The sequence below is a fragment of the Dryobates pubescens genome, chromosome Z (genome assembly GCF_014839835.1).
Source record: "Dryobates pubescens isolate bDryPub1 chromosome Z, bDryPub1.pri, whole genome shotgun sequence".
NCBI lineage: Eukaryota > Metazoa > Chordata > Aves > Piciformes > Picidae > Dryobates > Dryobates pubescens.
Window position 1 is genome coordinate 69,043,018 of NC_071657.1, and position 22,419 is coordinate 69,065,436.

Sequence of the window (22,419 nt, forward strand, 5' to 3'; positions counted from 1 at the left end):
CTGATTAATGTAAATAAAGTCATAACAAAAGGACATAGTGACCTTGAAATTAAATACATCATTTTTTCCTAAACCAAAAATAGCATGTTCACTATACTAAAAACAGAAAGAAAAGGTAGCTATTACAGTTTGAAAGGCGTGATAAATATATGCTGCATTTCAACTCCTTCTGTGTTGTTTTTGGTGGTTGGTTTTTTTGGGTTGGTTGGTTTTTTTGTTTGGGTTTTGGTATTGGTTATGGTTGTGGGGTTTTTTTATTATTATTATATTTCCTTTTGAAATGCTTTTAACTGAGAGTGGTCAATGGCTGTCAGCAGTGGGTCTCTGCTGCACTGCACTGCACTGGTTAGGCTGCACCTCGAGTACTGTGTCCAGTTCTGGGCCACTCAGTTTAGGAAGGAGGTTGACTTGCTGGAACGAGTCCAGAGAAGAGCAACAAAGTTGGTGAGGGGTTTGGAACATAAGCCCTACGAGGAGAGGCTGAGGGAGCTGGGCTTGCTTAGCCTGGAGGAGACTCAGGGGTGACCTTATTACTCTCTACAACTACCTGAAGGGAGGTTGTAGACAGACGGATGTTGGTCTCTTCTCCCAGGCAGCCAGTACCAGAACAAGAGGACACAGTCGCAGGCTGCGCCAGGGGAGGTTCAGGCTGGATGTTAGGAAAAAGTTCTATACAGAAAGAGTGATTGCCCATTGGAATGGGCTGCCTGGGGAGGTGGTGGAGTCGCCATCACTGGAGGTTTTCAGGAGAAGACTTGATGGGGTGCTTGGTGCCATGGGTTAGTTGTTTGGGTGGTGTTGGATTGGTTGATGGGTTGGACGCGATGATCTTGAAGGTCTCTTCCAACCTGGTTTATTCTATGTATTCTATGTATTCTATGTATCTGGTGGAAGCAATTTCATGAATGCGTTTGGTGTTGTTTGAGAGGGTGTTAGACCTGACATGCTGCTGTGGACCTTCTCAGTGGCAGCCACACCGTATGCAGTACAGTTGGATAACCCACTGGTTGAAACTATTGTTTGCTACCACTATCAGCTCTGAGATTATTTTTCTAGTGCCAGAGAGGCTGTAGCTATCATTGATGGCCTTTCAAAATTAGACTCCAAAAATAGCTTTGAATAAGCTTGTGAGAATCTTCTGTGGATACAAGACTATCAATCCTGCTTTAAGTAAACCCATTTTTACTGTATGTTAAGAGCTTCTAATTTATAACACAGTTACATATTATTTGTAAGGTTACTTGGATTTAAGTGGAATTAGTCCCACTTTAATGGAGCCCAGATTTTTTGGAGGTTGTTTTTTATGCATCTGTTCTGAGTTATCTGTTTGCTTAGTAAAGCATTTCTGCAGTGTAGCCATTAAATTTTAGATGCAAAATCCCACAGTGTTACTAAAATCAAGCCAAGGGAAACAATCATGCTCTGGATAAGAGGCATGTTCACCCTCTTTCTGGGGAACACTGTTTAACAAAATTGTTAGTAGTAAAGCATGCTGAAATTCCCATTCTCCAGAGGCACTGAAGACTGTATCTCACAGTAGAATCAAGTAGGTTTCAGCTTGTTAAGATGACTGTTACAGTGTGTAGGCTATGAGTTGCCAGATGCTGTGAGAGATTCAGCATGTTCATTAAGGATCCTTTGAGAAATTTCATTATAACTTTGAGATTTGTTGTTTCCAGCCCATGCCTAAATTTTCTTATAGATGACATTGCCTTAAAATCTAGCATCCTCTTGTGCTTGAAGCCCCACCTTCACCAGTCTCAACAACCATACTGAAGATCACATCAGACAGGTGTTCTTACATTTTTAAATACTTTCCTACCCTCATATAGATTGTGTAATAATTAAGTCCCTATTCATTTCCTTTTAAAAAGAACAATTGAAAAAAACAAAACAAAGAACCAAACAAACACCACCTGTTCAACTGATGTATTTGTTACTGTCTATGTTTGCTCATTCTCCTGATCTGGATGTTATTTTCCTATGAATCACTTAATGCTGTCTTGTCAGGGACTACTTTGCTATTTCATGTGGCAGGGCTTTGCCTCCCTCAGTACATTTTGTAGTCAAGGGAAGTCTTGCAGATTTTTATCCTTTATCTGCATCAAGGTTAATGATGGTGATGCAGTCAGTCGTATTGTATTTGACTTTGAGTCCAAGCCTGAATTTATCTTTTGTTTGGTCTTTCAAACCTTTCCTTTGTGCTTTGACTTCAAATGCCATTGACAGATATACTGCTTTATTATTTTGTTTTATTTTCTTGTCAGAGCTTTTACAATATCGAATAAGTATGTTCCAGATTATCAGAAACATGTTGATAAATTGAAGCCAGTTCAGGGGAGAACCAAAGTTTTCATGAGGCTGAATAATAGTTTTGGGTGGTTGGTTGGTTTTGTTTTTTAATGAAGAAAGAGTAAAAGATTGTAGGTTGGTTAAATTGATTAAATGAGAGCAGAAGGTTTAGAAATATTTGAATGGTGTCAGCAGTGAAGGAGTTGAGTTACTGTAATATGAAAGAGTAAACCTAGAGATACTAGGATTAATTTAATGGAAGGGAAATTTAGGCCATCTGATAAAACTTACATTGTGCGAATTAGTACTTAATGGATCAGTTTCTGGAAGGAAGTGGTGAGCATGAAGTTTCTGAGCATGTAAGGGCTTGAGAGAAGACATTAAAAAAAACATGTAGAAAAACTGAGCAATGGCAGAGAAACTGCCAGAGAAACCAGTGGGTCTCTGCAATTGTGAACTTCATGTATCTGGAAGAGAGATGAACTTAGCTTTTTCAGAAGCCATCCTGAATGTTATGAAATGCCATGGTTAAACTGCTTATTCCTTTAGTCAAGTATTTACCAGCCTTGCCTGTCTGAGATGGCCACTTCAGGTTTTCAGCACCAAGCCAGGTTTCAGGTTAGTTGAAAGAGTGTCTAACAGGTACTTGCATTCTGGTAACTTCAGTTACGTTTACTTCTGTGATTGAATGCATTTTAAATGGCCAGGAATGATTCCCCCCCCCAACCCCTCTCAATTTCTATTTTGGTTTAATACAGCCTTTGTGATAAAGTAAATCAGTAAACACAGCAATTAACCTCTCCCAACCCCCCAGATTTTTTTTTTTCCTAACCAAACTGTTGTGATTTACTTGGAACTTCTGGTGTCTATAGTGCGTTTCCAAATACATTTGGTAGAGGTTTAGGTGTGTTTTCATTCTGTGATTACACGGCATGGCCTTCCATCACTTAGACATTTAATGAGAAAATGCCTTAGACTGTGTCTGGAGTGTGCTTTGTCTTTTTAATGGTTTTTAGAAGAGTCTGTTTAGATGGTCTTCAGGTTCTGAAGGGCTAGTAGGCATTGCAGAGCAGACTTAGGAGGGAGAGAAAGTGCTCCTTTTCAGCCCAGTGTTTCAGTTAATACTTGATTCCCAGTTCATATACGGATGCTTGGGAGAAATAACTACAGAATAGATGAGAGAATTGTCTTAGTTCTTGCATAAGGGTGTGGAAAGGAAAGAGAAACACCAGTTTACCTCTGGGAAAAACTAGAAGAGAAAGCATGGTAAAGTACAAATGTAGGCATGTTTTATGAAATAGTGATTCACAGAATCCTTCATGTTTTGCAATCAGTATTGTACTGTTCACCACAAAATACCGACCAGAAATTAAATTACAGACTGTTGCGAGGTTAGGGGACAGAAAAGATACAGAAAGAGAAGGATGCACCATAGGAAGAATGTTACAGAAAAATCATTTAATATATCCTATTCCTTTCCTTCCATCCCCAGGTGAGGAAAATATCTTTTTTGGTGTTGTCAGATGACTGATGGGAGAAGTTCAGAAGGCTGAAGAAAAAATGTTTCTACAGATCAGAGAGATATGGGGAAAAAAATGTGTAATTATTTATAGACAACTTTTTTCAAACCTTCTGAAATGGAAATATCCTGGAGTCCTCCTGATTTGAGCAGTGGTTGAAGGCATTAAGTGTCTAATAGGACCAGATTCCCATTTTGTATGCAAATATGGTTTAGCACAAACTTAATGCTGTCAAGATCATTTCAGGGAGCAGTGATGTTACTTAATTTGGGGGTGGGGTGTGAGTACCTTAGGTAACTGAGAGTCAAGTGGGTCAAATGAGGTAAGGCTGAGGGAGCTGGGAATGTTTAGCCTGGAGAAGAGGAGGCTCAGGGGGGACCTCATTACCCTCTACAACTACCTGAAAGGTGCTTGTAGCCAGGAAGGGGTTGGTCTCTTCTCCCAGGCAACCAGCACCAGAACAAGGGGACACTGGTTAGGCCGCACCTCAAGTACTGTGTCCAGTTCTGGGCCTCTAAGTTTAGGAAGGATGTTGACTTGCTGGAGTGTGTCCAGAGAAGGGCAACAAGGTTGGTGAGGGGCTTGGAGTATAAGCCCTATGAGGAGAGACTGAGGGAGCTGGGCTTGCTTAGCCTGGAGAAGAGGAGACTCAGGGGTGACCTTATTGCTCTCTACAACTACCTGAAGGGGGGTTGTAGTGAGGTGGAGGTTGGTCTCTTCTCCCAGGCAACCAGTACCAGAACAAGAGGACACAGTCTCAGGCTGCATCAGGGGAGGTTTAGGCTGGATGTTAGGAGGAAGTTTTACACAGAGTGAGTGATTGCCCATTGGAATGGGCTGCCTGGGGAGGTGGTGGGGTTGCCGTTGGTGGAGGTGTTCAGGGCGAGGCTTGACAGGGTGCTTGGTTGCATGGTTTAGTTGATTAGGTGGTGTTGGATGATAGGTTGGACATGATGATCTTGAAGTCTCTTCCAACCTTGGCGATACTGTGATACTGTAACTGAGTTGGGGGTAGGGGAAACTAGGAGTGTGACAGGTGATGTGGTGTTCTGCTAGGTTAACTGCTTACAAAATCTTAGCCTGGACTGCTGCTAATTTTTGAAAGTGAGCAAAAGAGAACAAACTGTTGATGCCAAAGAGCATGTGGATTTAACAGCAGAATACTTGAGCTGCATCAGAAGTAATGTTAATGGTTAAAAAAGAAAGAAGAGTTTCCTTTTTACAAGTCACTGCTTTTGGGGAGAAGCCGCCTTCAGGGAACCAATATTATTCTACTCTGTTGTGGATACTATGGAGCAAACTCTGAAAGTGCTGTGTGCTATTTGCTTCAGTCTGGGAGATTCTCTTTCACTGATACCCTGAGTAACTGCCTGAAAGATAGAAAAATCCTTCTTAACTGTAGTGAAAAAAGGATGAAAGACAAAGTCTGGATTAATGTGTTGTACACACCACTTAGACCTGGTTGTATCCAACCAGAACCCAAAGATGGAAATGGCTACAGGCACTTTAAACAGTGACTGCTGATTTTCTTTCTGTGTTGGTTTTTGGGGTGTTTTGTTTTGATATTTTCTTTTTCAGTTGATGTTGACTTTATGTTTTGTTATTTTCTTGGACGGTCGACCATTCTTTCCTGTGTTGTTCTTCTAATACTCTCCCTCTTCATGCCTGATGTTGCCTTTCCAAATCCTCTCTTGTCAAAACAGCAGACTGTGGATTCAGAAAACAGCACAAGCCTGTATGGACCAGTCATCCTCACGAAATTACTCCACCTGCTTTTTTGATTTTTTGCACATCATTAATCCTTTTATTTTTCTATTGTCTACTGCATTTGTGTTACACATCTCAACCCAGCATCAGGAGTGTTGGAGGTCAGCTCATGGCTGATTTCTTAGCAAAATGGTTAAAACAACTAGAAGGCTTTATTGATGTTTTGATTGTGATAACATGATGCAGTTATGTTACAGCCCATATGGTTTAACCAAACTTTGTCTCTTCCAAAAAGAAGAAAACTCTTTGTTTAATGGACGCCTGATACATTATAATGATTTAGACATTGCTTTTCTTCTCAGTGCTCAACCCAAGAGTTCTTCCTGATAGTCAGCACCCTGTCTCGCCTGGACTTGGAAATTCAAACTCTTGTTCCAGTAATACATTCTCATGTGAAAACTCCTCTACTACAAAATGCACTACTAGAAATCCCAGAACTTCTCTCTCCAGTAAAACATTATTTAAAGATCCTTAATGAAGAAGCCGCCAAGTAAGTAGCAAAAACATAGGAATCTTTTGTGCCTCATTTGCTTTCTGACTAAATGTATTGTTACGCGAGTGATGCATCTTGTTATAATGTACCTTATTTTTACAGTCTTGTGTTGGTTTTGTTTTTTGGTGGTTTTTTTTTAATGGTTTGGTTGTTTTTTGTTTTTTTACAGACTGCTAATAGTTAAAGCAGAGGTTGTTTTCTGCAGCTTGCATTCTTCTGTTAAAGTTAAACGAAGCAGGCAAATATTTTGTCTGGTGGGTGTCTGCCTCAGGCTGAATGATTTTCTGAAGTTTTTTCAGCTGGTTTGGAGAACTAATTTAGAGCAAAATATGTTTTGCTCATGTTAACTAGTTTAACAACTTTTAATTATATTTTTTTTTTAATGGAGAAGATCTTCTTTTTGAAGAAAGAACTGACCTTTGCACAGCTGCCAGAAATATGCCTATTATTGTGAAAATTCATCAAAGCTTTGGGGAGCCCCCATCCTTTAAAAAAAAAATCTCTTTACATGCCCATTAATGAGAGAGGATATAATGTTTAAGAGCTTTGAAGATTCCAGGTAGCTTATGTGATTTGCTCCCCCTTCTGGGTTAGTGCCCTATTCGTGGACTCCCTCCAGAGAATGACTAAATGAGCACCCACTCAGGCTCTAAATTTGATCAGACTTTTCCCTGCAATTTCCTTCCTCAACAGGCTGGACAGATGGGCAGAATCCAACGGCATGAGATTGAACACATCCAAGTGCCAGGTTCTGCACATTGGCCACAGCAACCCCATGCAGTGCTACAGGCTGGGGTCAGAATGGCTGGAGAGAGGCCAGGCAGAGAGAGGGACCTGGGGGTACTGGTTGATAGTAGGCTGAACACCAGTCAGCAGCGTGCCCAGGTGGTCAAGAAGGCCAATGGCATCCTGGCCTGCATCAGAAATAGTGTGGCCAGCAGGAGCAGGGAAGTCATTGTGCCCCTGTACTCAGCACTTGTTAGGCCACACCTTGAGTCCTGTGTCCAGTTCTGGGCCCCTCAGTTTAGGAAGGATGTTGACTTGCTGGAGCGTGTCCAGAGAAGGGCAACGAAGTTGGTGAGGGGTTTGGAACACAAGCCCTGTGAGGAGAGGCTGAGGGAGCTGGCGTTGCTTAGCCTGGAGAAGAGGAGACTCAGGGGTGACCTTATTGCTGTCTACATCCTTAAGGGAGGTTGTAGACAGGTGGATGTTGGTCTCTTCTCCCAGGCAGCCAGCACCAGAACAAGAGGACACAGTCTCAAGCTGTGCAGGGGGAGGTTTAGGCTGGAGGTTAGGAGGAAGGTCTATACAGAGAGTGATTGCCCATTGGAATGAGCTGCCTGGGGAGGAGGTGGAGTCACCATCATTGGAGGTGTTCAGGAGGAGACTTGATGGGGTGCTTGGTGCCATGGGTTAGTTGTTTAGGTGGTGTTGGATTGGTTGATGGGTTGGACATGATGATCTTGAAGGTCTCTTCCAACCTGGTTTATTCTGTTCTATTCTATTTATAGGTGAAATGAAAGTATGGGAAGTGTTTGCCATATTTTGTCATCTTTCCTTTGTTGATCCAAGAAAAAAAAATGTAAATGAAGATGCTTAATTGGGATAAAGATGCATTATAAAGGAGAATGTCTTTAAATAATTTGTTGTGTATGGTTTCTTCTGAAGAACTGTTACCTCCATTCTTACTCCTAGATCCTAGTTTTATCCATAGGAAGAAGAAGACAGAAGGCTTAAGATGCAGAATACTAAAGTGAGAACATGAGTTTAGTAAGTGAGAGGTGTGTAAACAACCATGCAGGGGACAGAATATAGGAGCACCACCCTTCTGGACAGCAAATGTCTGTCTTTCATTGAAAAAGAGTGTAAAATCTAACAAGGGTTTATCATGGTGCTAGGCATAGAAGCAGTCTGTTTGCACAGCCAACCTGTAGAAGCACTTGCCAGGTTTTGGTCTTCTTTCAGTGTAGTTTTTACACAACACATTGAAAGGGCATTCTGAACACAAAAGGAGTATCATCCAGCTTTATACCCAGATAATTATAAACTTACCTCCTGTGAGAGAGTTTAACTTTGAAGATTTCCTTCTGTAATATCAGTGCTGGGCCCCATGCTCTTCAATAGGAAGAGTTTAGGAGGTGTTTAGGAAGAGACTTGATGGGGTGCTTGGTGCCATGGTTTCATTGATTAGTGTTGGATGATCGGTTGGACTCAATGATCTCAAAGGTCTCTTCCAACCTCTATTCTAGAGATGTAACTGACTGTGATATACCTAGAGATTCTGTGATGAAAGATGTGGTAGATAGTCTAATGTGTAGGGGCACAATATACTTTTGTTTTCAAAAAAGACTAAAAATAAGCATCCAGTTTATTTATACAACCTTTTTTATCTTTTTCCAGCTGAGATTTAAAATCAAAGAAATTTAAGAATTTAAGCCTGAAACATAACTTTGCTTCTGAATTAGAGACAGATGCAAGGTGTGTAAATTTAGACACTGAGAACAGCAAAAATATTCTCTGTGCCCGTTGAACAGGTGGGATTAAGAGATTTCTACTGATAACATGGCATCCAATTACAGTTGGGGCAGGTTATGACAAAACAGACTGTAACTTAATTATGCCAGATTTACTGTTTAAAATATGGATATTTCTTTTATTGTCACTGTGTTGATGATGGCAAGAATAGTATGCAAAACTTATATACAGTGTTATGAGTAGAAAATACTGTCACTGATCATAGAAATCATAGAATTGCAGAATGTTAGGAGTTGGAAGGGACCTCCAGAGATCATCAAGTCCATTCCCTTGTCTAAGCAGGATCATCTAGGGCAAGCCACACAGGAACACACACAGGTTGGCTTTGAAAGTCTCCGGAGGAGGAGACTACACAACCTCTCTGGGCAGCCTGTTCTGGTGTTCTGTCACCCTCACCATAAAGAAGTGTCTCCTTGTGCTGAGGTAGAACCTCCACCACTGAAAAGAGCCCGTCCCCTTGATGCCCCCTCTTGATGCCCACCCTTCAGATAATACTCATATACATAGATGCACACACTGTACGTGTATACCGCATCATGTGTTAATTTTATTGTGTGTTGTGGATAGAATCCTGTAGTGGTTTTCAAAAGGATTCCTCTGCTCCAGGGGAATTAGACTGTCAACTTTTAAATTTTTGGTAGGCATCACATAGCAGTGACAGTCTTCAGTCAGCTGCTGGCTACTAGTGATCCTTTTTTTCCCTTTGCATTCCCATGGAAACAAGTCTAATTAGCACGAAAGTGTTTCCAGAAATTAGAATCGTATTTTAAAATGACGTCTTTACTGTCACTTATATAATAATTACATCCATGTAATGCAAAACCAAAGCACTGCTTTGTGTTACCTTTCTGGTCACTGGCTCCAGTGGTAGTTTCATTCTTGGGCAAGGGGGTTTCAGAGTAGGAGCAATATTAGACTTTTTTATTACTTCCATGTTTTATTACTTTGATAATTACTTGCTCTCCAAATATTAGATTTCAGGGTAATCATGTAATTAACTGTAGTTTTGTATTTTGTCTAAAATACAAATGTGTATTCCAATTAACTTAGGGCTGATTGCACTGCTTTTTATTGTTTTCCTGATGCTTATTAGGATAAGTTACATTTTTTGTTATTTTTTTAATGGTGACCATATTTTTTCATAGCTTGTTCAGCTTCATTTTGAGCAACTGATTGTCTGTTTCAGGTTTCAATCCTGAGCTGGAATAGCGCAGCCAAAACTATCCTGTAATTCTTCGACGTTGAGACTAGAGAAGAACATTGTTTTGAATGTATTAACAAAAAAACAATCTGGTTAACCTTTTCTTGAGAAAAGAAGGAAGTTACTCAAAGTAACTCCTGATCACATTCTGCTTTACTGAAGGCCTTGTGGAAATGATTTTTCTTTGCAGTCATCCTGAAAATCTGCCCATAATCTGCCCAATTTCTAAGTATGTGAAGAATCATAAAATCATGTAATTTATATTCATGTTGTGCAGAAATTACTTAGAGCATTTGATCATGATAAAGTTAATGTCAGCCCTTGAGATGTTCCAGGCTGAGACAGCAATTGCATTGCAGAATTTAGAATTGAGACATAAGACAATGATGCTTCTTGTGCTTCCTTTTCTTGCTCTGCTCAGCTTGAAGGAAAGCAAACAGAAAGCTGCAGGCTGCACATTTAGAGACAACAAAAAAAGCCAGAGTCAGTAGGATTTGGTATAGGAGAAGGAGCATAGTGTTGTGGAGTAGAAAGGGACAGAAATAGATCAGTTTTTGAATACATTGGAGGAGTGTGTATCTCTCTTGGTGTAGCCTCCCAGAGTTCCTCTATGAAATGCCTTTCTGATTATGTAGTATGTATGGCAGCTTTTCTCTAAATATGCTGTAATATGCTCAAGTAACAAGAAAGCTGTATTTAGAGAGGAATAAAGTGAATGTTAAAATCACAAATAAAAACATGGACACAGCCAGTGGAAATGAGCAATAGATTTCTGGTTTCACTGTTATTTTATCTTCTTATGTGTAGGACTGGAGATAAAACTCAGTTGTTCAAGGACCTTACAGACTTCCCTGTCATCAGAAAGAAAAAGGAAGAGATCCTGGATGTGATTTCTAAAATACAATTGCATCTGCTGGATATTCGTAAACAGATTAAGAAACCTTCTGCAGAGTATGTTACAGTTTCTGGTCAAGAGGTAATGTGTGACCTGTTATATATGACTGTGCCTTTGCTTGCCTAGAGAATAGCTTCAAAATTAGGCTTCACTTCTTCATTTAGCATGACACTTGATGAGGTCATTGACTCATCCTGGTTATAATCTTTTGTACAACTTCAAGGAAATAGTTTTGTGACAGTGTCACTTTTTTATTTAAGTCAATTACTTTACTGATTTAAATAATAAAAACATGTTACTGCAGCTGAACTTGATTCAGTAATGCTTTGAATTTCTGTATATGTAAAAACAGTCACCTTCTTCCAAGGTTAATTGTTTAGCTGTTAAGTGCTGAAATATTCTCAGAGAACCAGGAAGCACAGCATTAGGTTAATTTGAAGAATGGTAAAATGATCTGTGAGTACTGATTAAGACTGTAATTTGTAAGATGGGAGAGAAGGTGAACAGTATTAAATAATGATAAATGTTGTTTAATTGTGGTTGCATACTGGAGCTTTTGTTCACTAGATACTGTAACAAATGTGCACAGGCCACAGTTCAGCCAGATGAGAATCTCAGTATCAAAAAAAAGAGGTGACAGATCCTGCCAGATTTGGGGTGGAACTAAAAGGAACAGGGAGGTAGCACTATTCAGCATTGCCCTTGGGAACTAGGACTAGGATGTCTGGGGAGAACTCCACAGAAAGCTGGGAAAAGAATTGAGTTGGGCAACTGAGAGTTGGGACTAAAAGAGGGTGAATAAGTGAGGGCAGAGAGGGTAGGAGCTGAAAGGACCTAGAAAGATAAGAAAGACCCAAAGATGCAGCAGGAAGGAGACAGGCAATGTTGAAAGTCAGTGGGAGTGTGAGAAGAGGTGAATGAGATGTAGCAGCATTTATTATTGGGGGGATATTTCTTTGGTGAAGCTGAGAAGAGCAAATGTGGCTTGATAGTTACGTAGACTATCAGCATGGATGCTGAAGTCCAAAAAGAAACATGGAAGAGTTAATTTGAATATTGTGTGAGGAAGGGGGAAGCCAGGATTTAAGAGATTTCTCTGAGAGGCTAGATTTACAAGTGGGTGATGGTGGGGGTGTGTGAAGGAAAGAAGAATTGATCTTAGAATCATAGACTGGTTTTGTTTGGACAAGACCTCTAAGATCATCAAGTCCAATTGTCAAACAAAGACCACTGTGTCATTAAGCCATGTCCCAAAGTGCCATGTCCACATGTTTCTTCAATACCTCCAGAAACAGTGACTCCACCACCACCCTAGACAGCCTTTTCCAATGCCTGGCTGCTCTTTCAGTTAAGAAATGTTTCCTAATAGCCAATCTAAACCTGCCCTGGCACAGTCCTCTCATCAAAGAGTATCTTGATCAAAGAGTATAGAGCATTTGAAGAAGCAGTTGAATGTGAACTGGACAGGAGAATTTCAGAAACCACCAGTCACTACACACATTTGAAAGGAGGCCTTTGTAGCAGGGGACTGTTCAGAAACCATTGCCAATAAAGAGATCTATCTTGGTACTAATGGAAGGAACTTCAGAGGTTGGGGATAGCTGTGACTTAATTACATCTGATATGACTGTCTCAGAGACATCAAAAGAAGCAGAAGAGGAAGGGTTAGAGAAGATAGTGTAGTGAGGAAATGAAAGACACTAAAGGAATGGGAGTAATTGGAAGGGAATTGCACGGGAGTAGCAGAGTGTAAGCACAACAAGAGTCTCTGTCTTTCTTCCTGAGATCTGTATGGCATATTCTTATGGCACTCTGATAGATGCAGTGTTCAAAAATTTCTTCACAACAGACCTGGGAATAAACAAGTTTATAGTTTGCTAGTCCTGAAAGAGAGAGGAAACCTCTTTAATGTATCTACCTATAGTGAATATCTATTCAGGGAACAGATTTTCTTGGGAAAAAAATAAAACTAAAAATCAAATCAAACTCCTTGCTCCTTTATGTGAGCCCCCCCCAAAACATAATTATGAATACATGGTTAGATTTGCATAGTCAGCCCGCAGTTTGACTTCTGTTTGTTACATTCCTGTTTGAGTTCTGATGAAGATCCAGTTGACACTGGATCCCTTTTCCAAAATACGAGGTTACACCCGTGTCTATCTTATCTTTTGCTTCCAGACCTCTAAGATAATTCATAGTGTGCACTAAGCAGGATAGAAAGCTATCTGGATACTGATACCACTGCTCTTTGTTTCAGGCAGGATTTAGAGTAAAATTGCTACGTTTGGCACATACTTGCTTCTTGTTTTGCATAAGCAGTGCTTTGGTCCACTTTATTTAATACTGCAATTATTTATCTAATAGGAATTAGAGGAAAAGTAAGTGCTTTTGTTGTGTTGAAGATTGCAGCCTCTCCACTTGTCTCTGATTAGCCATGTGAACCAGCTGACTGAATTAGCTGTGTTCATTTAGACTGTTGTTTCAAGTTCAGTTGAGCATCCAACATAGAGATGTGCTTTCTGTCTTCCTTTCATAAACAGATCACATTTAATTGTTTTGAGATGAACTTCAGAATAAACTCCAATACCAGCCATCAGCAGCACCACCAGTGCCATCAGCAGTTGGCTTGCTTTCAAATCATTGTATATCTCTGCTTCTACCTATTTTCAGTCTTCTTATCTCATCTTATGTGTGTTAAGTGGTTTCAGGTATTCTACAGTCCCAAATATTTTAAAAGTGTCTTAACCAACTGGAGAATTAATGTAGTATGTCTTTGCTGGAGTCTTGTGCTCATGTTAGCTGACTGTTTAGTTGAGATATGGAGGTCTGGGGTTCTTTTTGTGTTCATCTAAGTCATAGTAACTGTAATGGAAAAGCTTTGTCCCATGAGAGTCTCATTGTTTTCTGCAAAGGTGAACAGATTCTGAGTTATCTAATCTCTGCTAGATATTTGTTTTCCAGCTGAATTCTTTATTTGAAAATGCCTCAATTCTTTGACACCTAGGACCTCAGGCCTCTATACAAAGATAATCAACAGGGCTCACATAAAATACTGCAATAAGCCCATCTTGTAAATTTCACCACTCTGAGCCTCTTACAATTGCTGCTCGTTTCCCCTAATTCTTTTCTTTCTGCCACCAAGTTGATCCAAACTTTAAGTAAGTACTGTAGATACAGGGAGATTTTGAGCTCTTGACTGTGAAATATAGGTAACTCACTCAGTATGAACCACTGATCCCTAGACAGGCAGGCATATCTCACTGGTAAGGAGTAGCCTCAGTACAGGTGGTATAGAGTTGTAGAGTCCATGTAAATGCTGAATTCTTTACAAAGGCTGGTCAGAATCAGGTAAGCAAGAATTGATAACTTTAGTCTGGTTTTGGTTGATGAGAGTGTGAGGAGACCATGTTAGTGATGAAGGAGTAGAAGGACAGAGATGGAGTAGCAATATGGTAGAGCACAAGAACAACTCAGGATAGGAATTGCTCTTTTGGCAGAAAATGTGTGTATCATAACTCAATTCTCATGATGATTATAGTTCTGTAGTCTTCCTAACTTCCCACAATGTGTAATACTGCATTTCTGTCTATTTCAGTTTTTGATAGAAGTCAAGAATTGCCATAAGTCATGTGTGCCATCTGACTGGGTTATGATTAGTAGGTATGTAAAATGTCTTCAAAGTTTGTTCTATTCCAGTATGTAAGAAAAAAAAATGAGTCATATTTTGGTGTTAAGATTAATTATGTACACATTCTCATTATTCAATGTGTTTGAGGATTTTTTGTTTTTAATTTAAATGAAACAAACAAAACAGTTGTGATAATTTATTGCCATAATAACTTTTGCTTAAAAGCAAACAAAACCAAACTGAAAAAAAAAACAGAATTCATAAAACGTTTGTTTTGCCTGGTAGATCCTTCACGCAGTGCATTATTTGCTTAATCCTTCTGGTGTCAATACTATATAGTCTGGATCTAGTTGCACCTCTAGTTTGTGCATTCACATCTTTCACAGAATTTTGTCTGTTTTTATTTTATCAGAAAGGTGAAGGTAACTGTGCAAATATCTGTATATGTATCTCAAGTAACTGCATGTTTGAAATATAGTTTCACATTTTCATACAGACAAGCCTTCCTTGCTTCAGAACACAGTGTTTTGTAAGGTTGATTTTACATAGTTTTGAATCCTTTTTCCAGTAGATGAAGCAGAGATTGGCTGAATTATATAGTTGGCTTTTGTCTTTTCAGTCATTTGTTTTATTAGTTAAAGGGGTTGAACATCTTAGTGCTTTAATGTGTGGAGTCCATGTAAACGCTGAATTCTCTAGGCATAATCAAAGGTGAACTCTGAAGTGGTGTTCTATTTCCTTATACAAAAATTCAGTATTGAGAGCACACAGAGTAAGCAAAATTGAGATCATGGTATAGTATCATAGTATCAGTCAGGGTTGGAAGGGACCACAAGGATCATCTAATTCCAAACCCCCTGCTAAGGGCAGGGACACCTCACACTAGATCAGGCTGGCCAGAGCCTCATACAGCTAGCTCTTAAACACCTCCAGGGACGGGGCATCAACCACCTCCCTGGACAACCCATTCCATGGTGATCACAAAGAACAAATTACAGCTAATCTGGATTTTGTAAAAGAATGCCTCTGAATGCCAAGGTAAATCTTTAAAGACATACATAAATAAATAGCAAGTGCCCCAAATGTAAACTAGCAAGATAGTCTGTGTTTACTGTTTCAGGCTTATCATGAAGTTTTTCCTTAAAATGAATTTTTTTTTGCCTTGGTGTTAATTGTATATGCAGTCAGTCAAAGGAAAGTCATCTGTTTCTGCAGTGCATTGTCAAACAGAATTTTGTAAAATACATGAACACCAGCAACACACTCCCTTGTGAAAAACATTTCAAAAACCTTCTGAATGGGCAGTGGTGCTGTAACCTATCACTTTATTTACAATAAAGGTGATTGGAATTAATAGAGTTTGATACTAGAATAAAAGCCCCATGTTTTTTAACATCCTTTTTCAAGGTTCACAGAGAGTAAGAGAACTAGCCCAATTTTGCATGTAGATGGTATAACTGATTGCTTAGTAACCTTGATTGTCTATTTGGCTTTTTTCTGTCTCTTCCAGCACAAAAGCTGTCAGCCGTTTCCACTCTCCTTTTATTATAGAAAATTACAGACATCTGAATCAGCTCCGGGAGCAGCTAGTCCTTGACTGCAATGCTGAATGGCTAAATTTTTTAGAGTAAGTTTACAAAACTGAGTCAGTTTTTTATTATTGTGTGGTTTATTTTATGCTATAAGGGCAATAAAAAAGAGTTTATCTTAAAAAAAAAAAAAAAAGGTTAGTTCACTAATGTTGCCTACAACTTTACAGAAAGTAAATTAAGATCTTGCTCTTCAGTTTCAAGCATTTGAAGGCAAGACCTTTGCAAACTGAGTCTTGAGTCCAGCAGTTGTATCTGTAGATCCTAAAATTCTGATGGAATCACACTACTAAATATCACAGCTTAAAAAGCCTAAAGTTATGACTGACTGCAAATGAGTGAAGCTGAATCTAGTAGTACTATTATTGAAGTACAAAATAAATGAAACTAAGAAAGGGTTTCTTGTGCAAGCTAACCCAATTCACTTCAGGGTGTGGCTTCACTCTAGGTGTGCCTTTACTAAAAGGCATAAGAGTAAGTTAAGTACAATGGCAGTGTTAGTTGTAGTTTTTGACTTACAAATGTTAAGGGTGTTTGTACAGTCAGTTGAGTGAGTGTGGTTCTCCATAGCTCTGTATTTTGTGTGCTAGCCCTGGGACTGTTAGCTAGAAAGTAGTGGGAGTGTTACTGTCCCTCACAAGTGACACAAAAGATCTGTTTATCTCAGATCAGAGGTTTGACTATAGCTATTTAATTCCTTATTGTGTGTTACCTTTTCAGTGCTATACAAAATAGAACCAGAGAATCAATAAGGTTGGAAAAGACCTCAGGGACCATCAAGTCCGACATGTCACCCAAAACATTATGACTAACTAAACCATGGCTTCAAGTGTTATGTCCAATCCCCTCTCGAACACCTCCAGGGACTGTGACTCCACCACCTCCCTGGGCAGCACATTCCAATGGCCAAGAACTCTTTCTGTGAAGAACTTTCTCTTCACCTTAAGCATAAACTTCCCCTGGCGCAGCTTGAGACTGTGTCCTCTTGTTCTAGTGCTGATTGCCTGGGAGAAGGGACCAACCCCTACCTGTCTACAACCTCTGTTCAGGCAATTGTAGACAGCAACAAGGTCTCCCCTGAGCCTTCTCTTCTCCAGGCTAAATAGTTCTATTAAATAATTTGCTGTTGCTATATTAGCCATATTAGTTTGAGTAGACCTGTTTTAGCATTTCTTCACTTGTTCACTGTGCTGCTTTTGACAGCATTGTATGATAGCATACAAGGAAAGACGCGTAGGAAAGTGGTCATCTTCCCACCTCTCCATACGCATGTGTGTGTGTTTATTAAATTTTGCTGGATTCATATTCCATGTTATCTCTTTGAGACTGGGAGAGGAGTAAAAGATATTCATGATGACTTTACTGAAAACTCTGTTCTCCTGGTAAAGTCATTGTAATATACTGTAAATGGAAACTGAATTCTTGAATTTTATGTTCAAGGTACCTTGTTTTAGAGTGGGCTTTTTGACTGTAACTTACAGCTGCAGTGGATTGGCAGTCAGGATTTAGTAGCCACTGTGATAAACAGTGGCATTTTTATAGACCTCACTTAAACAGCAGGAATCACCTGCAGACCCATTGTAGGCTGTGCAATGAATTTCATTTTGCCTGCTTTTTTTGTGCTTAAAAATAATTCACAACACAAGTTACAACAAAAGCATGAGGTTGGTCTTGATTAAGATTGTGTTCCTGTATTGTAACTTAATATGCTGCTGGGAGATTTGAATTCAAGAGTAATTTAACAACCATGGGAGACCTCTGAGAAGTGTACATAGGGTATATTTTAACAGTACATTTGTATCTATGATTTATTTACTTTTTCATTTCCTCCTGTTATTTTTCCTGTTTCGATATAGCCATTTTAGTCAACATTACCACCCTGTGTCTAAAGCTATTGGTCACCTAGCAACTGTCGACTGTCTGTTCTCATTGGCCCAGGTGGCTAAACAAGGAGACTACTGCAGGTAATCAATTTTTAATTTTCATTTAGGATTTTATAGGGAATTACAAGAGAGTATTTAAAATAAATTTGACCTGAATGTGTATACTATGATAAAATGCATTATTAACTTGTTTGCATTACTTTCAATGTAATTGAATTTTCCAAAGCAACACTTCTGGGTTTAAGGCAAATATGTAAACATTGCAGTTCAGATTGAACATATTCTGTTTGACTGTTTGTTTGACCTGAGTCTAGTATCTGATACCTCATGTTATATTTCTGTGTATGTGTGTGTGTGTGTATATATTTTATATATATATATAAAATATATATAATATTTATATAATATATATCACATGTATATATAAAAAACATATATATAATTCTAACATATAATGTTAAACTTTGCATGGAAATGTTTTCAATTTATTTTTTCTTTTCAAAAACCATAGGGTGCATGGGGTGTGTTTTAAATATGTACTTGAGGTAGATAAAATGTAAATGTTAGTGCCAGCTTCCAGAGCAGTGATGATGCCCCACCTAGAAAAACATGTTAGGTCTGGTGATCTGTGCTCTTCCTTATGCCCTGTGCCCAGGACCCACACAAACACACTGAGCACTGCAGCCTGAGACTCTGGTCCCCATGTCCCTCAGTGGTGGGAAGATCTGAGCCCTCAAGTTGTGTTTTGCCTGCAGGTTGGTCCAGTGCTGGCTCCTGAGTTTGTACAACTTGTAACTTGGGTGTTCCGTCACTTCATGAGCTCACAGGTCTTTCACATGTGCAGTCACCCTCACTGGGGTGCTTTCTTCCATACCTCTCTCTCCAGAGGCACTGGATAGTCAGGGAGCCAGTGCTTCAGCAGCTGACTGCTATCCTAGAGGCCAGCAGTTAACTCTTCCTGTGGTTTGCTCAAGGGACCCTTGCAAGGGCTGTTGGTTTCCAGTTCTCAGCCTTGTCCTCTGCCAGACAGCTGACATAACTCTCTTTTGAACACTGCTATGTGTAACTTTAATGCTGTCATCTGGGGGTTGCGCTACAAGTGCTTGGGCAATTGCTAAGGAATTAGTAACGTGTGAAACCTGTGGAAGCAAACCATGTGTTGAACATGGGTGGAAGAGGGGAAATCAAATTACATATGCTTCTGCTTTTATACAACATTAGAGATAATATTGATCGCTTCTGGACTCTTGGGATCCTGTGTGCCTCTGTCAAAGTCTCTTTGAAAGTAATTGCTCACTTATTTCTGTATACTCAGATATAAACTGAAATCTGATTAATTTGCTGTATAGAGTTTAAATAATTCACTGAATTTTAGAGAGTGGCTTAGAGCTTATAAACTGTCAGGAAGGAGGCTTCTCAGTGAACCTTCAGCTGCAGGGAAGGTGTCAATAATTAATTTTGGAGGGCTGCTAAAGGAAGGATGGAAACTTCCATATCAATTCATTTCAATATTTTGGAGGAATGTTTTTGATTAAGTGATCACTCTACTGGAAGCATATGTCAGTGAATTGTGAAGTCAGGAGAATAGGTGTTCAGCCAGCTGTTGAAGAGAGGTAAGCACCTCTTACAGTTCTGAGGCATCTCAGGACCCATGTTTTGAGGGAGACTCATCCATTACATGGATGACATCCAACATCAGGGCTCTTAGACAGTAAAATTCGATACATAAAGATGATGATGTAGGTAAGTAGGCCATGAGATCTTTGTCTAATGCTTGAGCATTCGCTGTGCAGTCTGAATCTGTTCAAGCAATGCTGTGGGGTTTTGTGTGTGTGTGTGTTTTTGTTGTTGTCTAAGTTTTTCTTTCTTTTCTTCTCTCTTACTGCGTAACACATGGTTGTCTGATTGTTGGGAACACAAAGTAGGGAAGACCTTTAGAATAACTGTGGCCTACTTCTGCAGGCCCGTTGTCTGAAACCAGAACAGGCAGTCAGCAGGGTTCATGGCATCCTGAAACCACATCCTGTCTCACAGTTATGTGGAAGGATGCTCAAGCAGTTAAAAAAAATCAACTGTTTTCAAAGACAAGGGCAGAATTATAAAATGGCAGATTGATTGTTTAGCTGTAATATTCCTCTTGAATGCAGGGTGACAAGGTACAGGTGGAAGTACCTGCTGCTGCCTTTTCAGACCATTGCTTTACAACCCCAAACAACTAGCCCATCAGCAACTGGAGGGTGCAATTTGCTTTCTGAAGGCTCTGTGTCGGTTTCATCTCAACTATGGAACTGCTATAAATAGCCTAATGCTAAAACACCTGAGATAACTGGGGCTATTTTATTCCTGAGAAGAGAAGGCTGAGCAGGGATGTTACCAACATCTACAAATATCTGAGGGGTGGGTGTCAAGATGAAGGTGCCATTCTCTTTTCGGTGGTGCCCAGTGGTAGGGCAAGAACAGGTACAAGCTAGTACACAGGAGGTTCCACCTCAACATGAGGAGACAATTCTTTATGGTGAGAATGATAGAGTACTGGCACAGGCTGCCCAGAGGGATTGTGGAGTCGCCTTCTCTGGAGACTTTGAAAACCCTCCTGGATGATTTCGTGTGTGACTGATTTGATAGGGGCTGAATTAACGAGGTGGGAATTATAAAACTATAGTTATTTCATTAGTTATTTCATTTTTCCCAAAAACCCTGCTCCAAAATTAGGTATAAAACTTACTAGATTATTTACAGATTCTGTTCAGTCACAAATTCTCCCAGGATGCATATGGGCCACTTTACTACAGTTTAGAGAATTCAGAAAATGGAAAAGGCTAAGCCACAAAATAGCTTCACCTCACTTGTAATCAGAGGCAGGCCAGGAACCTTGGAAAAACCAATGAGAATGCCAGGTTGTACTCATGAGGACGGAGCAGGAATTTGGTGTCAGTCCCTAGGTCTCTTGTCAGTGGCAGGCTCCAGGAACTGCTGGTTTATAATCCAATTTGTGGATAATGCAGCATGATCCAAAGGAAAAGAACCTGCCAGAATCAAAGTGTCCATAGACATGGCTGCTGCGAAGCAAAACTCGTGAGGAGCAGCACTGCAAGAAAGCTGCAGGTCATGCCGCAGCTGGCAGGGAGCAGGACCTCAGGCAGGCAGGGTCTGGGGAGAAGCCAGGTCCAAGTGGAGAGAGCAAGATGAAGGCCAGAGTGAGAGCAGGAGCAAGATGGTGGCAAGAGCCCCAGTCACTTTCTGGTCACTCTATTTAAGGCATTTGTAGACAGTGTGTCCAAGGCCAATGTATAATGGGTGTGAAGCACCCCACTTCATCATAGTTCCGAAACCCAGCAGACTTCCCCCACAGGGAAGAAACCTCAGCCCTGGGAGGAAGAATGGGAACTAATTACCTGTCCCCAGGCAATTTTGCACCTTGGAAGGCAATTTTGTGTCTTTGTCTTTCCCCATTCAAACCTCCACTGATAGAGATGGGGGAAGGGGGTTTGGAGCACACTGTAGCAGTGACCTGCCCTAGGTGATGCTGCTTTCACTGGGGAGGTGTTGGACCACATGATCTCTAGAGGTCCCTTCCAGCCTCTAACATTCTGTGATTCTGTGATTACCAGCTCGCAATTCTTTTCCCAGTACTTTGTATTCCTAATTCTTTGTCTTAATTAATTGTGTCATTCTTCAACCCAAGAAAAGCCATGCTCACCACATCTTCTCTTCTCTTCTGAAGTCCATCCAAATTGTCAGTTAATTTCCAATGAAAAAATTCTGCCTCTTCATTCCAGTATTCTTTTTCTCAACTGCTGCCACTTCCCCAAGTATTGATCTGATTTGTATATTAATCATAGACTTGTAGTATCAGTCAGGGTTGGAAGGGACCACAAGGATCATCTAGTTCCAACTCCCCTGCCATGGGCAGGGACACCCCACACTAGATCAGGTTGGCCACAGCCTCATCCAGCCTGCTCTTAAACACCTCCAGGGACGGGGCCTCAACCACCTCCCTGGACAACCCATTCCAGGGCTTCACCACTCTCATGGTGAAGAACTTCCTCCTCACTTCCAGCCTGAATCTCCCCACCTCCAGTTTCATTCCATTCCCCCTAGTGCTATCACTACCTGAGATCCTGAGAAGTCCCTCCCCAGCCTTCTTGGAGGCCCCCTTCAGATACTGGAAGGCCACAATGAGGTCACCTCAGAGTCTTCTTTTCTCCAAACTGAACAGCCCCAACTCCTTCAGTCTGTCCTCACACGAGAGGTGCTCCAGCCCTCTGATCATCCTCGTGGCCCTTAATATCTGAAAGATACTTTCATTTCATTGTTCAAGGGAGAGAATAAACTCTTACTCTTTCTCTTTGACTTCTCTACCTGTTTGGGAATTGCTGTCAAATTATGAGAGCTGCTACTGCTTATAGGAGGGTTACAGCTCTGTCATACTTTATTCTCTGACTTGTATCATTTAATGTGTTACCTACCAGTCCAGGTATACTCAGTTGGACAGTTCTTTTTAATCCCCATGCTCTAGTTATGACATAGTGCCATAGCAAGCTGGATTGATTAGTCAGCAAGATCATTTTGAGAATATGAAATATATCAGCAAAAGGTGTCACTTGGCAAAGTTG

The 22,419-nt window shown here is 40.3% G+C and overlaps 1 protein-coding gene across 1 annotated transcript in view; it reads left to right on the plus strand.

The window, feature by feature from the left end:
- MSH3 (mutS homolog 3) overlaps positions 1–22,419 on the plus strand; it is a 150,150-nt gene that overhangs the window by 85,210 nt on the left and 42,521 nt on the right. The window contains exons 14-18 of the mRNA XM_054178687.1: positions 5,882–6,069; positions 10,616–10,784; positions 14,299–14,363; positions 15,842–15,958; positions 17,777–17,884. Coding sequence (XP_054034662.1) covers positions 5,882–6,069; positions 10,616–10,784; positions 14,299–14,363; positions 15,842–15,958; positions 17,777–17,884 — 647 coding nt within the window. The remainder of the gene's footprint in view (positions 1–5,881; positions 6,070–10,615; positions 10,785–14,298; positions 14,364–15,841; positions 15,959–17,776; positions 17,885–22,419) is intronic.